This window comes from Phasianus colchicus, chromosome 3, assembly GCF_987193195.1.
Source record: "Phasianus colchicus chromosome 3, bPhaCol1.hap1.1, whole genome shotgun sequence".
Classification (NCBI taxonomy): Eukaryota; Metazoa; Chordata; class Aves; order Galliformes; family Phasianidae; genus Phasianus; species Phasianus colchicus.
The window spans coordinates 2,850,090-2,871,395 of NC_143438.1; the positions used below are offsets into that span (position 1 = coordinate 2,850,090).

General features: G+C 36.4%; 1 protein-coding gene across 2 annotated transcripts in view; it reads left to right on the forward strand.

The window, feature by feature from the left end:
* The window catches only part of NFX1 (nuclear transcription factor, X-box binding 1), a 74,488-nt gene that overhangs the window by 16,792 nt on the left and 36,390 nt on the right, over window positions 1–21,306 (forward strand). For both annotated transcript variants that reach the window (XM_090136811.1, XM_031592008.2), the window contains exons 3-11: window positions 759–920; window positions 7,039–7,116; window positions 9,152–9,257; window positions 14,567–14,638; window positions 16,090–16,229; window positions 17,233–17,332; window positions 17,442–17,659; window positions 18,681–18,778; window positions 19,799–19,829. In XM_090136811.1, the coding sequence (XP_089992937.1) occupies window positions 759–920; window positions 7,039–7,116; window positions 9,152–9,257; window positions 14,567–14,638; window positions 16,090–16,229; window positions 17,233–17,332; window positions 17,442–17,659; window positions 18,681–18,778; window positions 19,799–19,829 (1,005 nt within the window). The remainder of the gene's footprint in view (window positions 1–758; window positions 921–7,038; window positions 7,117–9,151; window positions 9,258–14,566; window positions 14,639–16,089; window positions 16,230–17,232; window positions 17,333–17,441; window positions 17,660–18,680; window positions 18,779–19,798; window positions 19,830–21,306) is intronic.

The window sequence follows — 21,306 nt, forward strand, 5'->3', positions numbered from 1 at the left end:
TCATTTTTCTTCTTTGTTATGGGTTCTAACTTCCCTTGTATTGGTACTATGTAAAAAATACATAATTGAAATTCTGCGAGCATAGATCAAGCAACATTTTTCATAAGTATTTGGTAGCTTCAACTTGATAGGAGTGTTAATCTGGCAGAATTGAGTTATGCAAATACAATAAAGTCACAACACATCTAAGTTTTCAGGCTGTCATCTTCCATTTAGAAATCTTGCTTTATTTTTAAAATGCTTTTTCATGTTCTTTTGTTTGGCTCTAAGGGCCTTGTATTTCGGCTGTTGTTTTCCAGCAATTCCATTCCTAAAGTGATTTATGAAGGTTACAGTAATGTTACTTCTAGTATTAGTTGTGTAGTCTTCTACAGAGGATGATAATTTAATTTTGAGACTTCTGTAGTTCATAAGCTTCAAGATTTTTGTTGTAAACTTTATGTGAAACTAGACTTTCTATACAAAGTGAGGTAAATACTTCTTGCAAGTTTAAGGCTATTAATTTTTTTTTTTGTAAGATCACAACAATTGCCATTCATCACCAAGAATTACTGTTACCAGTGTTATGGGAGTTTCATTCTACTTTTCCCTGCTCTGAAGCTAGAGAAATGTGTATCAAGTATCTTCCAGAAGTAAGCTATTACCTTACTTATAGTCACAAAGGAAAAAGAAGTTATGTTAAAATTTACATGGAGTCTTGGAATTTTATTTCTCAGATAACTGAAGCTTTGTATGCAAGTAACATATTTTATTTCCAGGGTCTTTGATTGAGCAGCTGACAACAGAGAAGTATGAATGTATGGTATGTTGTGAGGTCGTCCGAATAGTAGCACCTGTGTGGAGCTGTCAGAATTGCTACCATGTATTCCACCTGAATTGTATTAAAAAGTGGGCAAGATCACCAGCTTCTCAAGCTGAAGGTAGGTGTTCTCTGTGCACATTCTCTCTCAAATATGTATAATAGTAAAATTTGTTTTCTATATGTAAAACTGGTTCAAAATGTTTTCAGATCAAGGTAGCTAGTAAGCAGAAAACAAAGCAAGTTTTAAATCAGAAATGTTTTTCAGGGTTCTTTGGATGTTTCATATAATGCTCTTGGCTATTTTCTTTCTAGTATTCTGACTAAAACTGATTTCTAGATACGTGAGTGAGTGATACTCAATGAAATCACTGCATTAAGATGCAAAACTGGCTGCTTTCTTACACACAAAGAAATCCCTTTCTCTTATCCACACTGGGCTCAGCAGTCAAACAGAAGCAGTACTTAAAGCATTAGTTGTCTGCTTTTATGTAATCACTACTTAGTTCTATCCTCAAATTTCTCACTAATGTAATGTAGTGAAGTGAAATTCAGAGAAGGCAGAAGGCTTCCAGAATTAGAATAGTTTCTGTTGGAAAAGACCTACAAAGACCAGAAAGTCTAACCAACTGAACTACTTCTGTCACTGTTTTAAACTGTTTTAGATTCTTTGTATAATACTATGTTTAGAAACTGTTACTACCGGTTTGTTCTGCCCTTTGAATGTTTTGGTGGAAGTTAAAACTGAATTTGTTAAGTCTGTGCTGTGCTCAGTTGTGTGATGTAGATGTGCTCTGAAGACTAACATTCATCTTACAGTAGGGTTAATTTTTCAATACCCTGCCTGTTTAGCCTTGTGTCTTCCTCTGGGCAAAACAAGCATGGAATCACCAAGGGTGGAAGAGACCCCCAAGATCATCCAGTCCGACCATCCACCTATCACCAATATTTTCCACTAAACCATATCCCTCATTACAACATCTAAATGTTTCTTGAGATCCTCCAGGGATGGTCACTCCATCAGCTCCCTGGGCAGCCTGTACCTGACCATACTTCCGGAGAAGTTTTGTAACTGTCCAACCTTGAATCTCCCCTGGCTTAACTTGAGGCAGTTTCCTTTAGTCCTATCCCTGGTTGCACAGGAGAAGAGACTGACCCCCACCTTGCCACAACCTCTTTTCAGGTAGTTGTAGAGAGATATAAGGTCTCCCCTGGGCCTTCTCTTCTCCAGACTAAATAATTCCAGCTCTCTCAGCTGCTCCTTATAAAACTTGTGCTCCAGACCCCTCACCAGCTTCACTGCCCTTTTCTGAATGTTACTCCAGGGCCTCAATGTTCTTCTTGTAGCGAGGGATCCAAAACTGAACACAGTACTCGAGGGATGGCACCACCAAGGCTGAGTTCAGAGGAATGATTGCTTCCCTTCTCCAGCTGGCAACACTATTTCTAATATAAGCTAGGATGCAATTGGACTTCTTGGCCACCTAGGCACACTGCACAGCCAAGCTTCAACCAATACCCTCAGGTCCATTGTATCTATGTAGTCTTTCAGCCACTCCATCCCAAACCTGTAGTTGCCTGGGGTTGTTGTGGCCCAAGTGCAGGATTCAGCACTTGGTTTTGTTGACCTTCATCTCATCGGCCTCAGCCCAGCTATTCAGCCTGTCCAGATTCTTTGGTAGGACCCTCTTATCCCCAAGCAGATTGATACTTCCTCCCAGCATGGTGCCATCTGCACTGAAGATGCACTCAGTACTCTCATATAGGTCATTAATAAAGGTATTGATCATTAATTGGTCATTAATAAAGGTATTGACCAGGACAGGCCCTAGTACTGATCTCTGGGGAGCCCCACTCATGACTTGTCACCAGCTGGATTTGACTCCATTCACCACCACTCTCTGGGCCTGATCACCCACCAAGTTCTTTACTCAGAAAGAGTCCAAGTCATGGGCTGCCAGCTTCTCCAGGAGAATACTGTGGAAAACAATATAAAGGAAATATAGTCTGTCAGCTACTTCAGAGAAGTTCCTACAGATTTGAAATTCATTGCAGGAAGAATTGATGAAATATGAAGTTCTTGGATTTTTGAAGATGCTTAGACAGACTTCTAGATGGGGTTTGTATGGCAAAAGAAGGTGATGACAGTGCCTTCTAATGGAATCCAGGCATTATGAAGGAATAGCAGGTAGTAGAAGGAAAACTGGTTCACTATTCTGATAGCCTGCAATGGTTTGAGAGAAGTGCAATCTCCATTTGGAGAGAGATGCTGCTCTTTTACCTGCTAATCCTTACACGAAGGTGAGGGGCAAGTGGATCTTGTTCTTAAAGACTTTTTCAGATATGTTTTACTGAGGATGTTTTCCTTCGGAGACTGATTTTATTTGCCTTCTTTTGCTGTCAGGATCACCTGAAAAGTAAAACACAGTATTGCAAAGCCATGTCTAAGAATCTGAATGTGAGTAGTATATTACTCTATACTTGGTCTATTTTCATTAGACTTGTTGACATCCAGTGTTCAGTATTATTACAGTGTAAACTGTCAGCAGTTCTCAGACCTAGGTAATAGATATTCTTTATTTAGAGACATCCTGGTCAATAGCAGGAAAAGGAGCTCTGCTATGCAGCACTTTGCCACCATATGGAAAGATTTTCTTCTTATAAGGAGGAACCTAACTTTCTCCTTAACAAGAGTTTTAATCAATGTTTTGAATTACCTTTTGGTGGAATGTGACCTTTAGGTACTTCCCAGCTTAAATCAGAAATATCTGTATTACACTCAAGATGTTTTACAGCAATTTTTTCTTCATAAACATACTTAATGTTGTCCTCTTCTGCTGCTTTTACAAGCTGATTCTTCAAAGGTATATGTTGTGCATCCTTATAGTGACAGAACAAGAATTCAAGCCACTTGCTCCCTTCAAAGATCAGATATTTATTTTTCTTGATATTTTCAATTCGTCTGGAAAGATGGGAGAGATTTGAGTTGCTAGAACTGTGTCTTTCTATTCTGCTCCCCCTGCTGCCTTCTACTTCCAGATGAGGTTGTGGTCTGTACCAAACCAAAAATAGCTCCTAAGATAGCTTCTGAGTTTCAGTGGTCAGAATATGAATCTGCTTGCCTTTTTTTTTCTCATTTTGTAAGCTGTGCTGTTCACGAGCTGAAGCTAATCTGTGTGCATTAGATATTATACATTTTGTTACTTTCTGCTTTTGTAACTAGGATGAAAATTTTTGATGGCATCTAGCTGAGAAGTTATGGTGAGTGTTTTCTGATACAGATTATTGTATAATATTGTCCTTTCAGAAATGGTAAAATGAAACTACCTATCTTGATTCTGGTATGTTCTACAGTTCAAGAGACTGAAATATTCTTTTTGATGTCTCTCGACATATGTAATATTGTATACACATTAAAATTTCCTGCTCCAGTGCTGCCTTGGGAAATACTTTTTTTTAGCATTCATTCTTTATTTCAGAAGATATTTTTTGTTCCTTGCTTATGTAATCCCCTGTGACTCATCTAAATAAGCATGTAAGAAAGAAAGAGTTGCATGTTTGAAACGGCACTTAAAGATCCCTGGTTTGAATACATGTATTCCTAGCTCTTCCTACTCAGGATTCTTTTGAGTCTCTTTCATCCTTTAGGATTTTGGAAAATGAGGAGATACTTCACTGTGCTTTTACAACAACAACCATGCAGTGGAAGTGGGCAGGATCTGGGCATACCACCACAAACAAAAATTTTGTCTGAAAATGCTATGAATAGGGCTGCTGCCAATATTTACTGACATTTTTATGTATTTTCATATTGACAAATAGAGATTTTTTTCTTATCTCAGGATGAAGGAGAGGATGACAAATAATAAAACACTTGTCTATTAAAAGGGAGAGATCTGTGTTTATTTCATGTAGACCATTGCTTTCTGGTGCAACTAGTTGGAATTTTGCCGCCTCCTACTTTTTTTTCTTGGTTGTGAGAATGGAGCATTATTTCTGTAGGATCATCTTCATTCTTCATTTCTTTAGTAAGCAGGATTTATGAAGAAAGGTAACAGGAAGGTGGATGCTAGGCGTCATTATACTGTCCTACTGTAATTACACTGGAATCCAGTAAGAAAAACTTAACAGTCTTGAGTTTTTGGAAGAAGCAACCATGTATGTTCCTTGAGGTATCTTAAAAGACTGTTTTCTTTGTTAAGGGACCTGATTTACGAGGTCATTGAATATGCTGTTAGAGAAGCAGTTGCTTTTACAGCTTGCTTATCCCTCATCCAGGAGAGATTGCTGAGAGAGGCCTTCTGTCAGCCTCCTGAAGCTTTCATAGCCTTCACAGCTTTTGAAAGAAATAACAGGAAATAACAATTAAAAATGGAAATTGTTAATGTAAGAGTTAAGTGTGCAGTACAAAGTAATACTATATGGAGTCCTTTAGGGTGTAGTATGTTAGCTTATGTGGGAGCAGCCAGATAAGGTGCTCACGTCTTTTAATCCACTGCTCCCAGTTTTTAACAGTAGCTTTTAACACCTCTCTGAGATGCTTCAATTTATTGTTAAATAAAAGAAATCTTGGTCAGGAAACAGAAGTTTGTCTACAACATGAACATGAAAGTATGCTCATATATCATCTGAACAAATTGGTGAAGAGAGACAGTGAGGTCTGATCAGCTTATATATCGAGGTATATACGTAGAATTTTTGTTCAAAAGTTCTGTCACACAAGATCACCCACAGGACATGGTTTAGTGATGGTAGTGCATCAGGTTCGTATCTGAGCTGGATGATCTTGAAGGTCTTTTCCAACCTGATTATAGAAGGTCTGTTTTGACTTCTGCTTCCTGTTTTATTATGTTGGCCTCTAATATCAGAAGCGGGTGTCGATAGGATGACAGTAGGTCCTGCCAATATTTCTTTGCATTTTGTTGCCATGCAAGAGGTGGCAGTGAGGGGCAGTTTGACATGGAAGTGCATATGAAGCAAAGACATGGAACTGAAAAATTGCACCCACTGACATTCGTCAATGCTTACTGAATGAATATGGAGACTGAAGAGTGGATGTAAGCACAGTAAGGCAGTGGGCAGTGTGTTTCAGCAGTGCTGACAGTAGGTCACCTCCACTGGTGCAGCTTTATAAGTATAGCATACAGGCTCTTGTTTATCTTGTTAATCCTGGCAAAAACACATAGTGATGGTGACAATGTTAAAAAGTGCTTTGTAGCTGATAATTCACTCGATCAAACCGTGTTATTGTGCTCTTTGTAGTAGTTTTCAGGAAAATGAATAAGAGTGTAAGGATAAGTGATAGGTAGTCATGGCTGTTTTAAACCAGTTTCAGATCACCCAAGAAAGTTAGAGATCCCAGTCTGATAATAAAGAAGGAATCACTTGCCCCTTTCTGAGGATCAAGGGCTTGCTGAACACTCTAGAGGAGGTGATCTCCAAGTAGAGATGCTTCCCTTGCAGTGCCAAGGTCCACTCCTTCCAGTTGCACAGATGATCTCTTTCCACCTGTGCTTCAAAGGCTGGCTGTGCCCCTTCACCAGGTGCTCAGTCACGGGTTCAGGCTGTGACCTAGCAGTTCCCATACAAGAGGCATTACTTTCAGAGTGACTTGCATATCTTCCTATCCAGACATTGGTAAACATCTTTATAAATGTATCTTTCCTCACACTGCAGTTCGTGTTTTCATGAATGTTTCTTTCCTTACGCCACCATCCTTTGTTACTGCCAAACAACAAGCTCCTGAAACACAGAAGTGTGTTTAATTAGATCTAATAAAGTATTTAATATAATACACCAACTTAAAAAAAATAGTGTCCTTGTTAATAGCTAGGCATAGTGACTATTTAAATAAAGCAGGTTATTCTGATTTCTATCACTCTAATTTATTCATGTCACGAAGCAGTACTAAACTGTTCTTCTGTAAGGCATGTAAAGTCCTAACATGGGGTGACTGTCTATATTCTGTAAAGTAGGTTTTTCATCTTATAACAGTATATATTAGTGGAAAAAATAGAATTTAAAAAATTCGTTCTTGCTTCTTTGTGAAGTAGGAGTCTTTTCAGCTCAAATGAAGTACTACTGCTGTGTTTAACTTGGTATCACAGAAATTTTTGTTAACCTGCTTTCTCAGCTCTTATTCTCAAAAACAGGTTTTTTTACCTGCTTTCTAGCTCTTATAGATTCACAAGTTAGGTCTCTTAATTACTTCATATATTTTTCATCTTTTTTATCTACAGATAGTAACAGTGGTTGGAGATGTCCAGCTTGTCAGAATGCTTCTACACAAGTTCCTAAAACTTACACTTGTTTCTGTGGTGAGTTTCTTGATTGCTTTTGCAAAGAACAAATTGGTATCTTTTGATTCTTTGTTTTTCTTTTTATTTGTTATTTAATTTTAAATTCTGATATTGTTGCATCTTTGCCTACATCCTTGAAATTTAACTTTGTTTAATACTATTGATATGGGAAGGCTGCTGCACAAAGAACCACGCCTGTATCTGTTGCTTAAAAGATCCAAACTAAAGAAGGAAAGAATCATGTTTCCATATAGTTATATGAAAATGCCTACTAGAATTGGGCTTCCAATCTGAAAGTTTTCCTTCTATAGGCTTGAAATAACTTGTGTTCTGTCTCCTTTCTGTGGCACAACACACCAGAATAATACTCAGTTCAAGCATGTAACTGATGTTACTGTAAGAATACAAATTGACTATGTGAAATTTTAATATTTATTTAGCAAGTTTTTCATTTATGTTGATAAAGACACAGATTTAATAGATAAGAGTATTTGGACTATTCAGAGTTTTATGTAGATACGTGTTTAATTTTTTCAGCTAACGTGTCACTAATAATTTTCAACCTACTTCCTATCAAGTAGGCCACTTTGAGATAAGCCAGTAACTGGGAGTTAATGAACTTGCCCTAAAGAAACTAAACCTATGCTGAAGTAGGTAACAGTTTTATCTACAGTTCTCCTTATCTGAACAGTTCAGTGTGTCAATTAAGAACAGTGTAACTACAGGTAAGATACTTCGAGTTATTGTATGACAGCTGTTTGAAATGTGTGAAATCCTGCAAGTATAGGTAGAATGCAAGTTTTTTTTCCAAATGAAAATTATAATATAGGCCATCCATCTGTGAAATAAAAAGGAGATTCTACTTAAACTGTTCAATAGTTCTGGGACATCTGCAGGAGGAACCTCATGTTGTCTGCATTGTCAACATTAGTGGAACACTCTGTTGGAAGATAAATCTTTAATCTATGCATAATTGTATATTAAGTGGCATTTGGACTTAAGCAGTTGCTTATGTAAAGTTATCTTGTATTTGTTGCAGAATACTAAATTTGTGTTGAGTGTAGTCAGTGATTTTGGGATTTTTTGTTCCCTTCGTTGCATGGAGAAATTCCTGACTTACTTTTCTTCTAATCTTCCAGTTTTCAGGTTTTTTCTCTGGAAGAATGCCCAGGTGAATTAAGCAATCCATATTGTTTATTCAGTTTTCCAAAGTTTCTACTTACACTGTAAATGAAAATGTAATAAATGAGATAAAGTAATTTGTCACTAAAAAAATTTTCTTACTTGTTGCAACTCCAATTTGTAAAACTAGCTCAAGTTGCTTCTCTTACAAAAAGACAAGTTCATTTGACTGTGTGATTAACCACCACTGTAATTAACTCTGACAATCGTGTTGTTGTTAGATACAAGATTTGCTAAGAATACATCACATGAATTAAAATGTAGTTTCAATAGTCATCTGAAAAAAACAGAAACTTAAAGGACATATCACTCCTTGTTTAAAATTTCCTGCTGCATTCATCAAAATGCCAACACTCAATGCTTAAGTTTGTATAGTCAGATTATTTTTAGAGAAGTGACTTTCATAATTTGCATAGCCATTTCATTTCCATTTCCTTAGTAGCTAGCTCTTTCCTATTGACAGTGGTATCTTTATTTTTATGTGTTGAGACAGCAAGGGAATTACATTCTTAAGTTCTCTTGTGTACTAACAGCCTTATGAACTAAAGGAAGATTTTCATTTCTTTGTGTTTTATTAGTCTAGTTTAAAGTAAAATATCTGCTAATTAAGGGTCTGCTAAGAGCATAGAAGAAAATAATCTGGAGCTTGTTAGTCCAGTGGAATTTACTTTAAATGATGTTAAGTGCATATCAGCAATAAAAGATGAGGAAAAAAAAGCATAACATCTCAAGCTTTAATTTTTTTCCCTCCAAAAAAGCCTTTTTTCAGTCAGTATTGAAAATGAAACTTCTTTCTGGTCTGATATTTCTCCCAGGTTCAATATTGCACTCAAGTCAGTAAACATGTTTTTGGCTTTGACCTTTTTTTTAGGTAAGGTACACAATCCAGAATGGAATAGAAATGAAATTCCACATAGCTGTGGGGAACTTTGTGGAAAGAAGAGGCAGTGTTTGGATTGTCCACATCTTTGTAATATGTAAGTAATTGTAATGTGAAAATATTGAGAATTTATTTTGCAGAAAGTGAAGGTGAGAACTTGGAGAAGAAAGATATGGCTGCTGTAAGTGAAGGTCAGGTTTGAGACCATGTAAGGAACCTGAAGGTGCACAAATCTGTGGGACCCAAGGAGATCCATCCAAGGGTTCTGAGGGAACTGGCAGGTGAACTTGCCAAGCCACACTACCCATGATGTTTGAAAGGTTGTGGCATCCTGATGAAGTTTTCACTGATTCGAAAAGGGGAAAGAAGTAAAGGTTATTTGTATGCGTAAAGTGAGTTTACAGCAGAGGATGGGCAGGAGGTCAGTTCCAATAGTTGTAGCAGCATTTCTATCATATTATAGGAACTGAACCTGCAGCTTGTTTCACGAACTATTGTTCTAGTCAAGAAAATAGTGAATTAAAGTAAATTAAATGTGTACAATGTAGTCAACAGAAATTTTAGATGCTTTGTTTTCTGTAGAAACAATCGTGTATCTTGATCTGCCAGGAGTGGTTCTTGGTTTGACTGAAGGTCCATTTAATTCTATTGTTTTTATTTCTTTAGCTTGCAAATTATTGAGATTAAGAAGGCATTTCATGTATTTAACTATTTGTTCAGACCACCAAACTTCTGAAACATAATTCTTATGGAGATCTTAATCATTATCTGTATCTTGAATTAGCTTGTTTTGACACAATTGACAATTCACAGAATCACAGTATCACCAAGGTTGGAAAAGACCTTCAAGATCATCCAGTCCAACCATCCATTTATCACCAATAGTTCTCACTCAACCATGTCCCTCAACACAAAATCCAAACGTGACAGTTGATATGTCATATTTCAGTGAAGAGAGGCAAAGAAGAGGAATTTGATTTTCAGTTTTGGCTGTATTACTTGGATCTTTTTCAGTAGTACAGAGATAATATTATATTAGTTATATTAGTATAATATAGTATATATTAGTATAATATTATATTAGTATATTAGTTAACTGAGTTAGGCCAGTTTTTTATTGTATGAAAGGGAACAATACACTCTTCTGCCTTTTTGTATTCTGTTTTCAGAAATTTTTAATGGTCAGAAGCAATTTTTTTCTACTTCTGGTATATAATCAAAAGCTTTTCAGTCTTTTCAACATTGAGATCTTACAATTTCTCTGAAGTTTTCTAAAAATCAGAACTTTAATAGAACTTTTTATTTCGCGTGCACTGTTACATACCATTTCAATCTTGAATAATTCAATCAATTGAATGATTTAATCATTCAATCTTGAATGAAATAGTGTTTCTTTATTCTTTAATACTTCTTTCACATGTGAAGAATATTATACTAGGACTCTTTTCAGGCTGTTATTTCAGTGATACTGCTACTCTTGTAATTCAGGATCATACTAGATGTTCTTCACTGTGGTTTGCAGGGTAGGGTTTGAAGTGCTGGTGATTGAAACACAGCTCAGTTTTCAGACTAGACTTGACCTAGCTGATACTCTCATTCAGTGAAATACTGATTCTCTTATAGAATCCTGATCTATCTCAGGAGGGGTGTGAGTCTGTGGAGGACCTTTACCAGTCTGCAAGAAGTAGATACCTTAAGTCCTTTGAGAACATCCAGACTGCAGTTGCTGTCTTTCGAACTTTCTATGGTGCTTAGAAGAAACAGATGTTGTTTTTCCCTTCTTTCCTGTCGCAGTCTGCAGTAGTGGTTCAGTTTCTTGTCTGGGAAGTTTATGATCAATGGCAATAGTGTTGTGTCTGCTGCACATTTGTACTCCCTGGCAATTTGATCTGCATTGAAAGCTGTGAAGGTACCTTTTAAAGTCCTGATTTGCTCCCAGTTTCAAATGTTACCTTTCAACTTGTTCCACATGCTGAGATTAGCCAGTCCCTGGAGGTACGGAAATTACCAAAGATGCAAAGAATGTCCTTTGTTCTTTATCTCATGCTGCAAATGCTGTTATGTGGAATGGATGCTTTTTGTCTTATGGGCAATTGTCTGGCTTGTGATTATAGTCTGTAGAGGAATGCACTTTTAGCTTCAGTGCAACGTGTGGAATTAAACTTTACAACTCACATAAGGTTATAAAGCAGGTATGTTAATTACAGTGCTGGGAAGCACTGGGGATGTTTCTACCATCAGCACTTCAAATATTTCATGATTCAGAGTCCATTATATTTCCAAAGATAGTACATATTCATCAATTATGCATGAGACAATTGACATATACATGCCTGTGTCAGAATTGATGAGGGCTCCTAGTCTTCTGTTCTGTGGTCTCCTCCACCATCTAGCATCCTTTCACCATTATGACAGTCCAACCAACAGTCTTTTACCTATCCAGGGATCTTCCTCACTTGTACTCTAGATGAACTTTCTTCATTGACACATCCTCTGTAGGAGAATATCTATTTTAAGTAATTTATGGGTACCAAAATCGTAACATTTGATCACTTGGCACTTGCTCATTACTGATTGTGAGATCTAACCCAGTGAGTGATGGTGAATGGCTCAGTGTCTGGATGGTGGTGACTTAATGTCCAGATGGAGAACAGTAACAAGTAGTGTCCCTCAAAGGTCAATACTGGGAATGATGCTCTTTAATATCTTCATCAGTGACATCGACAGTGGGATTGAGTGCACTCTCAGCAAGTTTGCGAATGGCACCAAGCAGTCTGGTGGGCTTGATAGGCCTGTGGGATGGGGTGCCACCACAGAGACCTAGACAGTTTCAAGCAGTGGGCCCAGAAGAACCTCACAAGTTTCAACAAATCCAAGGGCCTTGCACCTGGGTTGTGACAACCCCTCCACTGTTAAACAAGGTGTGAAAGAATAGAACACAGCCCTGCTGAAAAGGACTTTTGAGTACAGGTGAATGGCAAGCTGGACATGATAACTTGATAGCAAGTTATTTTATGTCTATCTAATGTAGATGCATAAGTCTGTGTAGGGCTGCCCTGGGTTCTTCCTGACTCTTGTCAAGGATACTTTTAGTTCTAGACTGGCAGTTTTTCTCATTATAACCTGTACACATCTTTCATGTTTTCTTTCATCTAGAATCAGAAGTGTTTCCTTAGCTTTTGTGACCTTGGTGGTTTTGGATTTCAAGATTTGTCATCACTTTTATTATTGTCAGGGATGTCTGAAATTTGTTCTCTACTTTCAAAAAATTAGGTTATAGAGAGCATTTCTTCATACTTTTGTCTACAGCCAGTTTACTCCAATCTGTTGATCCATTTGATAATTGTTTTCTATTGAAGTGCTATTTTGAATACTAATTTATATTATGATTTTTTTGGCTGCACATATGTCTGTTTGTTTTAATAGTTTACTGATTCCCAACCACGTATTTTCAATGCAATTTTTTTTTTTTAAGTGCATTGGTGTAGGTGACGTTGTTTGTGTTAATCTACTTTCCATAGTGTAGTTCTGGGTTTTTTATTTTCCTGTGCTATCACATCAGTTGAGCTTTAACTTTTGCCATGCTGTTAGCATTTCACTATGCTACTGACAAAATTTAGTTGGATTGTTGCATTAATTTGGCGTTAAATAATCCATTTTGGTGAAAATGAGTGAGGCTAACTTACTATGTTTTAATAATAAATCTGTAAGTAATATTTGCTCAGGTTTATTGAAATAATTAATATAATCAGGTCAGTGGGCAGGCAAGCAGCTCCTCAAAAGGAGAGTAATTTGCTGGCCTTTTGCTTGTGTCAGCTGTGGCATGCTTTAGAAAATGAGTTCTCTTCACATTTAAATATGCTGAAATCCATTCTAGTTTTATAGGTTCTACATCAGTCTAGCATCTAGCTTAAAATCGAATAAAATGTTCCAAATAATAAACATAATGATAAACTTCAGCTTTTTTTAAGAGTTAATCATCTGTTTAGACTTTGAAATTTCCCTGCCAACTGGCATTATGCAGTGCCTTTTCAGAACACTTGGTAAAGATCTTATAAAGGCAGTAACTGAAACTTTGTGCTTTGTTAGTTTAAACCTTAGTGTCTGGTCTTTCCTGATAGATCTTTAGTGGTGTAATCTTCACAACAGTTGCAGAAAGTCCTTTGGGGCTATATTATCATATAAAATATTTCTACTGTCAAGCAGATAGATATACATTAATTTTTCTTAAGTCTAGCTGTATCATTACTTCCAACCTTTCTAGTAGGTTAGTTCTCTAGAACAGCACCAGCAACCATCTCTGAAAGAAATCATCCATGCTAATGACAAATAATGAAGTTTCAATAAAAGTAAGACTCTGAATGCACTGAACAGAACTTAATACTGAGGTCTTAGCATCTGTCTTTGCATTTACTTTGTAATGCTGTAACGGAAATGCTAAGTCATGGCCTGAACCAGTGATTGAGCACCTGGTGGGAAGGCAGGGCCAACCCAGGAGAGCTCAGATGCATGCAGCGCACCTGAGTGACCAGAAGGGGTGGAGCCAGGATCCACCCCTTACCAGACTTCATTCAAGGGTTGGCAGTGGAGACAAGGGAGATCTCTGGAGATCTCTATGTCTGGGGAACCGTATGTAGGCTTTCTGAAGGTAAGCAGCTTCTTTCTCTCTGGACTTAACTTCTATCACGTCTGTGTGGATCATCACTTGGCTGCAGCCTGGGATCTTGCTGCTCTGCTGTCTTATTGTGTTTTCTATTGTGTCTCAAACACATTATTTAAGTGTATTTTTTGTCTCTGTTTTAAACACACCAAAATGTGGAGGCACTGTCTGTCTTTACTGTAGCTTCTGCATAAACCAAATCATACTGTAGTTGCTTGCTAAATAAGAAATGTCTGAGTGCGTGCATCTTGATCAATCCATAAAGAATTTTTATTTTTTAGGTTAGAAGAAACTGTAGCAGGGAAATTTTGGTGTTAGACTTCTTAAAGTTATTGTTGATTGCTGAGGGAAGTGAATGTGTTAATGATTTGTGTATGTAATATTTGAGTGTTACCCCAGTGAGCACAGTTGAGCTGATGGAGGCCATCTGCTGAAATGCAAGATGTGAAATACGTAAGCAGCAACGTTATTGACTTGACAGCAACAGCAGTATGGAATATTTTGTTCAGCCTCACTGTCTTAAAACTTTTGAGACTGATGCAACTGTAACCATTTCTAATATTTTTATGAGTTAAAATCATTTATTATCCTGCAGGAGTAAACTATATGCATACAGAGTTTTCAGAATGTACTGGTTCCTAAAACTTTTCTGTATTTTTGGGGTAACTGTATTTTATTTCTCTGGGAGTGTAATAAATTTAGAGATTACTTTACAATTTCATTTGCTTTTTTGTTTCATTTTTAAGCCTGTGTCATCCAGGACCTTGTCCTTCATGCCCAGCCTTTGTGACAAAAACATGTGAATGTGGACAAACAAGGTGAGAATATTTCTATTATGTAAACAAAAGCTTGTAGTTCACTAAAAGTTTAATAGCAGTGTTTCTTTTCTGAACTATAGTTAATGTTTATATAATTTTTTTTCTGAGCTTCAGCTCAGAAAAATCAGCTAGAGAAGTTTACACATTTCCTTTTTAAAAAGTGAGTACTTTTAATCTTAAGAAAAAAAAAACTTGATACAAAGCTGAGTTGTTGAAGCTGTGTGTGAGTTGATGCAGTTTTTTTCAATCACAGTCTGGTATTTACTTATTTTTGTTTGTAGGAGACAGTGAAAGAAGTAGGAAAAAATGGCACTTTTTCTATCCACATAGAATAACTCAGTTACATTCTATTCCAGAAATAATAATCTAAAATATAGTTTGTATAGCTCAAGGAAGCTATACCACTACAAAAGGGAAGCCTATTTTTTATTCCAGTCTTGAAGGCTGTCTTTTCCTGGTGTGTCTGATGCATGTGTTGTCATTTTCAACAGCAAGACCATACTGCCCATACTGTGCAATCTTTCATGCTCGGTTGCTCTGGGAGGTAGTTATGACTGATTCAATGTAATAAAATATTTGCCCATGTTCATTTTCAGAATCAGAATTAAAAAACATATTCAGTGTTAGCATTCGTATTCCTGTGTAAGTATTTGCAGGTGGAGGCACTTAATCTTCAGAGGAAAATATATAAATTGTAGATAACTGAATTTTATTTTACATAAGATTGATTCATTGAATTGTAAGGAATAATTCATAAAAAAACAGGCAATTCTAACTGCTTTTCCCAAATGCATTCAAATTGCTGTTTGCTTTTTTTTTGTGTGCTGCATTTAACATTTAAAACATCATTCCAAATAGCATTTTGTGATACGTACTGTATCAGCATCCAAGATGCATAGCACCTCAAACTTCAAGTTATTTTCGAATTGCTAGTTCACACATTTCAGAGTGGGTAAAGTCAGTTGTTACAATTATATAAAGACTAGGAATTTTTTCAGTTTTAGTCAGAATATTTTATAATAAAATGCAGTTTATGTTGGTAATATTTGCATGCATCCTATGTAAAAACAGACAAAAAACTTAAAATTGAATTCTTCTATCTTTCCTTGATTAAGCAGCTACAATCTCTGGGAGATTAATACAAGCTACATTGATGTAGGTGGGGGTGGGGGGTGGTATTCTTAGTAGTGAAAAATGTTTCTGTAGGCTGCATCACTATTAATACTCATATCACTGTCTTCACTGTACCCAGTGGACTTCAGATCATTTAAAGCTTTAGGAAAGATTTGTGTAATGGAAATATCTGCTCTTGGCCCAATGCATAGCCATACTTCAAGTTTCAAAATATCTGTCCTTTTTCCCCATTTTATTGACAGAAGTCTATTATGCTTTTTAATAAGTTCTCTGTGGATTTAAGGTAGCTGATAGAATGTGGTGTCATTCTTCTACAGTCATTCAGTTCGCTGTGGCCAGTCAACAAAAATTCATTGTTCTAATGTATGTGGAAGTACTTTAAACTGTGGCAAGCACAGATGTACTCAGGTTTGCCATGCAGGAGAATGTTTACCTTGCCAACTGAAAGTACAGCAAGGTAAGTATGAGAATGCCTTATGCGTATCCGTCATGATGTATGTATATTAGGAAAACAAGAGGTGGGGAGGGGACTTTGTCATCAGGCAGGGGCTTTACTTTAACTAACATCTGTTGCTAGAATATTTAAAGACTGGAAAATTAGAATCACTATATGTTAAAACAGGAATATGAACATAGCCAGAAGAATTCTGCTGTGAGGTTTAGGATGCTGGAACACACGTTCTATGAAGATGGGTAGAACTAGACTAGGTTGAGAAGGCTTAGGAAGGACTGAGTCTTTCAGTAGCTAACAGAAGGTAGTCAAGAAGATGGAGCCAGCCTGTGTATGTATGTTAAGAGGACAAGACATCAGGCTAAATTGAAATGTTGTAACTGGTTGTAAGGAAAAACTTTTTTTGTGTATGTGGGAACTTGGAGTTTTTTAGACCCAGCTGAGTAAAACAGTGAGTAATGTGATCTGATCTCATTGCTGGCTCAGCTTTAAGGGTTTGGATTAGCTGACCGTCTTTCAACCTGAATTGACTATGGTCTTTCTTAAGATTACATCATTCCAGGACTTTAAACGCTATGGAAAAAGAATAGAGACCGACAAATCACCTTTCAATGAAGTACTCATGATTGCTGCTTAAAATTTTCTAAACTCAGTTGTGGAAAGGAAACTATATCATACTTGTTCCAGTATACTAAAGCAAATACAGTTTTCTAAATAAATAATTCAAAAAACATGTTCATTTTCTTGACGTTTAAGGTGATACTTAACTTGTTATGTATACTACTTTAATATGTAAGCTTTTTCTGAAGCTAGAGCTTCCCCTTTGGTTTCTGTCTCATCAAAACAAGAGTGGTATTTCAGAATCTGTAGGATTGAGAAACCTCTGAATTAAACCTGATGTACTTAGAAAAAAAAAAACCCACACATCTCACAATTCTGTATTTGCTCTGTTGCTGTGTTTTGCCACTGATACTTTTGTTGTTTTCTGTGCAATGTCGCTTTCTTTTAGTGTGTTACTGTGGAAAAAACTTTAAAGAAGTATTGTGTGGGACAAAGGAAGAATTTTATGATGGATTTGGGAGTTTCTCGTGTCAGAATACATGTGGCAAGTAAGTTCACTGTAATTTAGGCTTCTGAAAACTGAAAGGTCACTTTATTCATACTTAGTGGTCATGTCACTGTAATTCCCCTTTTTCTTTTTTTTTTGTTTTTTCACAGAACATTAAATTGTGGGAGGCACAACTGTACACAAGTATGCCATCCTCAACCTTGCCAGCTCTGTCCACGACTTCCACAAGTAGTGTATCGCTGTCCCTGTGGTCAGACTCCTCTCAGCAAGTTACTGGAACTAGGATGTATTGAACGTAAAATCTGCACAGATCCTATCCCATCATGTGGAAAAACGTGTGGCAAACCTCTTTCTTGTGGTAGCTATGGTAATGAGAATTTTCTTTCTGCATCAGAGTATCAAAAGAAAAATCTCACATTATTTAAAAAGAACAACTTTCATGTCAAAGATATTTTTAAGGATTTGGGTATTGGCCAAATTGAGTATGAATGCTACTGCAGAGCCTGTGAGATAGGCTGTAATTGTTCAAAGGGATACTTTAAAATCAGGAAATGTAATTATCTAGAAATCATCTACAATAGCTAGTTCTGAAATTTTGTTTCCATAGACTTCCATACTGGTGGAACTGTAGGAATTTCTTGCTGTTCACGAATGCTGAAGTCTCTTAAAAGCCTTCCTAGATCTTCATTGTTGATATGAAAACTGGTAGAGATAAATGGTTTCATTTAGCATTTAGATGCTATTATTAAGCACTCATTTACTGTGGCCACAAAGAGAAGTGTGATGTTAGGCCACGACGTGAATTGCGATGTTGGGCAGTTGAAAGGAAGAAGTTATTTACAGAACTAAATAGTCTCTTCAGTGATTGCATTAATTAAATAAAAGTATATTTAACTGAGATTGTATGAAGCTTCAATTTTATAAAACCACATAATTAATCATAACTACTTATACTTGAAATTCCACTAAACTGTAATTTACTGCAGTTAACCCAGGAAGCAAAAGATGAAGATATGCATAAGTCTTTTTCATTTAGGATGAACAAGAATGAATGAATTATGTAGTTAAAATTTGTGTAACTTGCGTAAGATGTTTATCTTGCAAATTTTAAAAAAATATATATGAAAGGTATTTGTGCATTATCAATGTTAATTGGAAACTTAACTGTTTAGTCTACATATTCAGGATCATAAAGTTCCACATAATAGAAAAAAAAAAAAAAACACTGTGAAATCCTTGAATTCTTTTGTCTGTTTGAGCCAAAATGTCAGAATGGAAACCCAGCTGCCAGTAGACTCGGTATCTGCAAACTGTGGTGCTCCTGATAAACACTTTGTTACTGATCATGCATTTTATTTATTTTAATCTTTTTACTTTGATTTTTATAGAGTTGCTTCATACATGTGAAAGCCTGTGCCATGAAGGAGACTGTAAACCATGTTCTCAAACATCAAATATTTACTGTAGGTGTGGCTTCAAAAAAAAGGTGAGTGCATAGAGCTTGACCAGGCAAACAGGTAGTTGGTGGTTTTCGTTTTTTTTTCTTTAAGCTGTGGGGAAAAAGAAGCTAAGAAGGTGTTGTGCCTCTGTAGTTACAGGGGTGTCTGCTATGTTAGAACTGATAGACATCAGCTAGATAGTGCTGTGCAGGGCCAGTGTAAGCTAGTTACTGTGAATACAATTTCTGAAGGATTACTGCAGTACTTATAGAATTTTCTTTGTTTAAGCTGGCTGCAAAGCCTGTATTGTCCTGCAGTAATGATGTAGTGCAGAGAATGATAGTTTTACCAGGAGTAATGTAAACCAAGAGAAAGGTAGAGGAAAAGCTAAATAATGTATAGTGATAGCCTATAGATTTGTAGGAAATTTTGGAGATGATATTGGTTTTTAGTCTTTCTTTGTACTTTCATGTAATGAAACAGCAGAACCGCAGCAGTTGTCATATAATAATTGGTAGCCTAGTTTAAAAGTATACTGTGCATAACCACAGCTTTGAAATCTTTGGTTACTATCTCAGAAACCTTTTATTTTCACATTGTGTTTTATCTGAGTAAAAATTTTCACTCATGAGATTTGACTTTTTGTTTAAAAAATGTCAGTCTTGCATTTTTTTTTTTTGAAACTCATGATCAGAGCACAAATTTGAACTTTACTAGTACTCTTGAGGAGTGCATAGTTTTTCTCAATGCAAGTTTCTGGTTTCCTAGGATAAATGTGTTCTTATTACATCACAGTGTTATCCAGTGAGTTAAGTGAGGAATCTTAAACTACAAACTCTTGCTACTGAATTTCTAGGGAAAAAAGTCAAGTGTTAAAATGTCAAGATTAAAAAAATGTAGATTAAAACATGAACTAATGCATAAATTTGAGGATTTTTCCAGCTTTTTCCTTTCTTGTGTCCTAAAGTGTTATGCACCTGAAAACTTCTTGTCATATGTGACTAGGTACTTTCTAGATGAGTAAGTTGCAGTTGTTGCAATATAATTGCTCCCTGTTTGTTTCCTAGGAAGTCCCATGTGCTCTGCTCAGGAATAAAGGTAGTATTATTTTATAATTTGCTCAGTATATAGTATGAAATAGTTTTGAAGTCTTAATGAGACAGCTCATTAGTTTTGGTTTTGATTCAAGAAGTTACCAAATATCTGATTCAGTAGTCATTTTCAATTTCTGATGCTGATTTTGTATCTCTACTGTATGTTTCTATCTTGGGTGTTGTTTTTTTTTTCTACTACAAAATTTCAGAGGGTGGCAGAACTTGTTTTTCCTCACATTCTGTTGAGTTCTGGTTGTTCAGGATTTTCCTTGGCACTTTGTTCTTTATCCTGATATGTTCTTTGTTGTTTTTTATTGTCAGTTTTTAGAGAGACTTAATGTATTTTATATTAAATAAAGCAGATGATGTGTTCACGTTTTTCAAGACTTAGAAGTCCTGAAAGCTGTTCTGAAAGCTCTATTCTAAAAGGCCTTCAATCAAAGCAGGAGTGAATCTTTGAATTTTGTCTGCATATCAAATTAAAGGATTTGATTATAAGATTATTTTGTCAGCATTACTTGACTAGAATTCTTCCTCGAGAGTTGTCTTGTAAGCTGGATTATGGCAACATTTCAAGGAAAAGGGAGCTTGCTAGAGCTGCTAAATGTAAATGCATAAGGATGTCACAGTCCTACTCTGTGTAGGACTGTAGTGCTATCACACATAAACACAAAATAGTCACAGAGCACCCTCTGGTATCTGCTGGTCTTGTGGATGAGCAAGAGAAATCACTTTAGGGAAAGGAAATGAACGAATGAATGGATGTTTCTAGCCATTCCCACCACTCCATTTATGGAAGAAAGATAGGAGACCTGAAACAGTAGTGAACTGCACTGTAGTAGTAATCCACTGTAACTGGCTAAACTACTGTTGGGGGAGTTCTCTAAGTGTAGTCTTCGCTGCCTTTGCCTGTCTTCTGTGCTGGTTGTGCTCCAGAAAAGAGAGGATACTTGCTTGGAGAGTTCAGATGTTTACCACATACACAAAGAATTGCTCATCCTGCTTTCTAGTAATTGATACTGGGAGTAGTTCGTATGCTATTTAATTGTTAAAACTGAAGAATCTCAATCTAGAGACATTTTAGTTGATGGATCCCTGTCATACTGAAGTACTCATTTACAAGTTCAGTAATCTAGTAATGTGCATATTTCCTAAGTTGAACTTTTAGTTATGAAGACGTAAAAACACTTAAGAACTCAGAAATAGTTGTTCACATTGCTTGAGGATGGTAGTAAGTTTATTTGTGGTGTAATCAGTGTATCAGGAAGTCCTATTTTGTCTGTTCTGTTTGCAGAGTTTATGGTACAAAGAATAATGTGAAATAAACTGCTCTCCAAAAATCTTTTTGAACAAGGGCTTGTTTAAAGCAAGGCAAGTGTTTACATGGGGAATTAATGTGGAAGTGCAACTAATTTATGTTTTTGTGCACTAACTTCCCATCACTGCTCTTCTTTAGATCAGGCCTTAGAACATCCTTAGCC